Source organism: Pteropus alecto, unplaced genomic scaffold (assembly GCF_000325575.1).
Source record: "Pteropus alecto unplaced genomic scaffold, ASM32557v1 scaffold21, whole genome shotgun sequence".
NCBI lineage: Eukaryota > Metazoa > Chordata > Mammalia > Chiroptera > Pteropodidae > Pteropus > Pteropus alecto.
Window position 1 is genome coordinate 30,857,660 of NW_006436282.1, and position 4,233 is coordinate 30,861,892.

The following is a 4,233-nucleotide window of genomic DNA, read 5'->3' on the forward strand; positions in this document are numbered from 1 at the left end:
CCACTCAGAACACATGTCAGCGCAGCAACAGGCGTCGACGGGCGTTTCAGCACAAAGAAGGTAGTTTCTCGCAGGAGTTGACTTAGAGCCCCCCACACCCCCCTCCCCAGGGGGGAAAAAAAAAAAAGGTGGATTCTAGGTTTCCGTAGCAGAAGAAATTCTGACTTATGGGGACAACGAAGTGTGTCTTAGGGGAGGATTTTATCCCGTAAAGTCCCCCGAAACCAGACGTGTTTCCAGGAATGATCTAGAGGGTTAGGTGTTTCTGTGAAGAAGCAGAGCTCTAGGATTCCTGCACGCAACGTGTGAGGTTCATCGGGAGCCCGTGGAAGAGAGGGCCACGCAGGCCGAGCTGCAGATCGCAGGGAGGGGACCTGAGTACAGACCGGTTACACACCCAGACAGCGGGCTTGTGCAACCGAGAAGTGTAGCGACCGACAGCTCTGTAGCATCTCACGGTTTGCGAGACCCGTTCAGAGCCTCGTTGCTTTTAATCCTCTGCTGCCCCCCGACCCCCATTTTGCAGGAATGGAGACCGAGGCTCGGGAGGTTAAGTTGGCATGCCCAGGGGCACGTGGCCAGCACACGACGTAGGTGTCACCGGAGCCCAAGTTTTGGATTTTTTTTTTTTTTTTTTTTTTAGTCCTGTGTGTTTTATGCTTCTGCACAAAGAGAAATGGCGGAGAGGAGTCCCCGGCAGTCACGCACCAGGGGAACGAGGAGGGCGGCACCTGCCTTGCGGAGCTCTGCCATTATCGACATTTTCCTTGGTCTACTCATTGTTGATACTTACATACACAATTACTTTGGGGCAGAATGTTAACATCCACCAAGTCGTGAGTTCGATATGGCAGTCAGGCGCATTGTCATTAAAACGGTGTTTTAATAAAAGCCGTGCACCCCTAAAGTCATCTGTTGCATATCGCCTGTGGCCTGGGCCGTTTTGGGGGCAGCGTTGGGCCGGGCAAAATGCCTTTTGCTTGTGGACCAGGATCCTGGAGCTGGGCAGGCTCATGCCGGCCACCTGCTCAGGGCTGTGTGTGGTGGAGGCTGCAGGGTCAGAACATGGGGCAGCAGCGGCCACGTCACAGTGACCGTCGCTGGCCAGCCAGTGCCCACTAGGAGCAGAGGACGAAGTCAGGATCTGTGAGCTGGCCCAGAACTTTTGATTGTGACGATACGGCTGGTTCAAGACTTGGCTATGTGTAGAACCAAACTCCTGCTTGGACGGACGCTCCTCCGTGTCTTAGAAATTCTGGGTCAGTGAATCGGATAAGACCTAACACTTTAAAGGTGAGATCGTGCCAAGAACCCATTTTCTCGGAATTCTGTCCGACCTTAACTGCAGGGAAGAAACACCCACAAAACGGCAGACGTGCTCGGGCGCGTGTCCAGGGCTGGCCTCCGGCTGGCCCGCTGGAGCTCTGAGAGCTGCCTGCAGGGGACTTCTGTCCTGTGTCGTGGGAAGGGAGCCTGCGCGTCTGCAGTTTGTGGCATAAACCCCACGTCCCTTAAACCAAAGTGGAATTGCATGGGCTCGCGAGGAGAAAGTGTTTGTTTTTTCATTTAAGTAACCTGTCTTATGTTCAAAATTTAAATAAAACTTTTTCTGCTGGTGGAGTGTTTATTTTGATTTTGATTTTTTTATTTGATGGATGGGAGATTATCAAAAAATACAGTTAAGCTACTTGGTAGGCAAGGCTTGGCAGACAGGTGCTTTGGGGACCTGGGGACCTCCTACAAGGCCCGTGCTAATGGGTGTGTAAGTGGTCTCATCCGTTCCAGCACGGGCTGGCATTTAATTTGTGTTAATATTGTAGCTGCACACTTCTGGGGAGCTGCCCCTGTCCCCCGCCTTCTTTCTCCGGCCGGGACACTTTTGCCTCCGACTGCCCTCCCTGGCTCCCAGGAGCTTCGGGACTGATCTCTGAGCAATGGGCTTTTTCGTCTGTGCTCGTGATCACGGGGCCTGTTCACCGGGAGGAGTCGTGAGCAGGCGAAGCTTAAAGCCGCCAGCTCCTGGGAAGGCCGAAGGCCCTTCTGTAGTAAAGGGAGGGGAGACGGCATGACTGTCCTCGCAGACGGCATGAACAAAAACCAGGGCCGGGGGCTTTCAGAAACCTCCCTGGGGGTGGGATGGAACGGCTCTCACTCCCTGCTTCGGGGACACGTGGACTTTTGGCCTGCGTGGGAAGGGAATGGCTTGGGACCGAGAGACACGCGGGGTGTCGAGGTGGAAATGACTCCTCAGCCCCGTTAAGGCACAGTCTTGCTTTAGGGTTCCCGCCTGGGGCCCCGGGCATGGAGGCGGTTCATCACGACTAGATGCCTCTGGGAAAGCAAGACCGGTTCCTATTTTCAGCCGGCGGGTTTACCTGTGGTGTGGGGGAGGGGCCCCTCGACTGTGTGGACGCTCCAGGCTCTCCTTTGGGCCGGAACACCCACTGCGGGGATGGGATCTGGGAGCAGCTCGCCTCCCACCATCTGGCGCCCTCTTGTCGCCCAGGCCAGCGGCCAGTCCTGACCATCGAACGCAGCGCGCCATCTCAGTTTGACTCCTGGTTCCACTGTTTACTGGCTCGGCGAGCCCAAACACACCAACCAAGCTCACGGGCACAGTGGGGGTCACGGGGTGCTCCCCTCGTAGCGGTGTAGGGACGGTGGGTGCGGGCGGAGTTGTGTGGACCCTGACACAGTGCGAGGCTCGCAGCGAGAGCTCGCAGACGCTGCTTCTGGCACATTCTGCCTTGGCTTTGAGCAGTCTGAATGTGCTTTGAGTGTGCGTGAATGTCCTGCTTTCTCTTAATCTGCAAGGTCTGCTAGAAAGAGGACTCTGCTTTGCATAGTTTCACCTCCTAGTGCTGTGTAGGTTAGCTGTCCAAAACCTTATTGCGTGGACGGTGAGCTGCTTTGAGCATCAGTCCCTATGAGTGAGAGTCCTTTTATTGCCTGCATGTGGCAGGTGGTTCGAACTCCTCACAGGTACGAGGCGACAGCGGAGATGGGCAGTAGAATGTCCAGTCCACCTGGCTGCAAACCATTCCGGCCAGATGAGAGTGAAGAACAGGCATCAGAATTGATCCCTCGCAGCCAGGAGCAAGAATGCGAAGACCACCGAGATGCCGAAGCCCAGGTGAGCGGCCGCGCTGGGTGTGCAGAGGGCTCTCTGGCCCCGGCGTGCAGAGCCGGGGGCATCTGTCTTCAGGACCCCCACGGTGGGTTGGTGTCTGGAGGCCACTGAGACACGTTCTTCAGCTGGATTGACTGGGGGTGTCTCTGCCTGCCTGCCGCCCCAGGCTATGTGGGCGCAGCAGCGTGGCGTCCCTCCGGAGTCCTGGCCGGGTTCGGGGGCCAGGTCAGTTGGCCTGGGCACCAGCAGCTACACTCTCGCCTGGGAACGTGGGCTCCTAGAGTCCTTGACACAGAGAGTGTTCAATGCCTGCTGGCCCTCACCATAGCATCGTCATCCTCAGCACAGCTCCAAGCAGGGCGGGTGGCCGGGTCCTCACTCCTCACTTTGCTGCAGGTGGGAATGCTTGGTGGACCACGGTCTGTGTGGCCCCACCTGTGAGCAGTCAGGCGTGTCACTCTGGAAGCTCCGTGGGGGCCTCTGAAAGAGAGAGAAGCACTAAGGGTGCCCGAGACCCCTTGGGTGCCTTCTGTCACCTCCTGTCACGCGGGAGCCCACGGAGCGGACCTCCGGGCACTCAGCCACAAGCCGCCTGGGTCCCGCTGCAGAGGCTGTCGCAGAACAGAGACCCTGCGAGTGTCCGCTTCGCCGAGGAGCCGGGCGCCGGTAACTGGCTTGTTCCTTTAACTCGCATCCCTGAGTGTGTCGCGCAGTGGCTTTTTCCAACCTTTCACGAGTCGAGAACACCCTTTCAGAGAAACCTTTCGTAATACCGCGCATCTATTCGTACTGATGCGTTAGGATTCCCTGCTCCAGGAAAGCCACAGTGACCAAGAGCCACCAAGAGCTGGGGCACGCTCAGCCGCAGCCATGCGCGCGGTGGCCTCGTGCACGTAGGAGGTCTCCTTTGGCTTAAGGGCAATGCCTTGCTCCAAAGCTGGGTGCCTTTTCTAGAATGCCCTTCCCTCTTCTGAAGAATCGCGTGGGTCTCACGGAAACCCCTTCAGGAAGTTTCTGGAGGAAGGCGACTCTGAGACCTCAGCCTGCACCTCCGCAGCGGTGTGCTGGTGCCTTGGCACTTGGGGGAGGGGTAAGGCAGGAAG

General features: G+C 57.2%; 1 protein-coding gene across 2 annotated transcripts in view; it reads left to right on the forward strand.

The window, feature by feature from the left end:
• Positions 1-2,764: 2,764 nt before the first annotated feature.
• GRB10 (growth factor receptor bound protein 10) overlaps positions 2,765-4,233 on the forward strand; it is a 117,571-nt gene continuing 116,102 nt past the window's right edge. Inside the window, exon 1 of one of the 2 annotated variants that reach the window (XM_015589510.2) lies at positions 2,765-3,133. In XM_015589510.2, coding sequence (XP_015444996.2) covers positions 2,927-3,133 — 207 coding nt within the window. In that variant the 5' untranslated portion in view covers positions 2,765-2,926. The remainder of the gene's footprint in view (positions 3,134-4,233) is intronic. The other variant, XM_015589511.2, reaches the window with a different exon arrangement.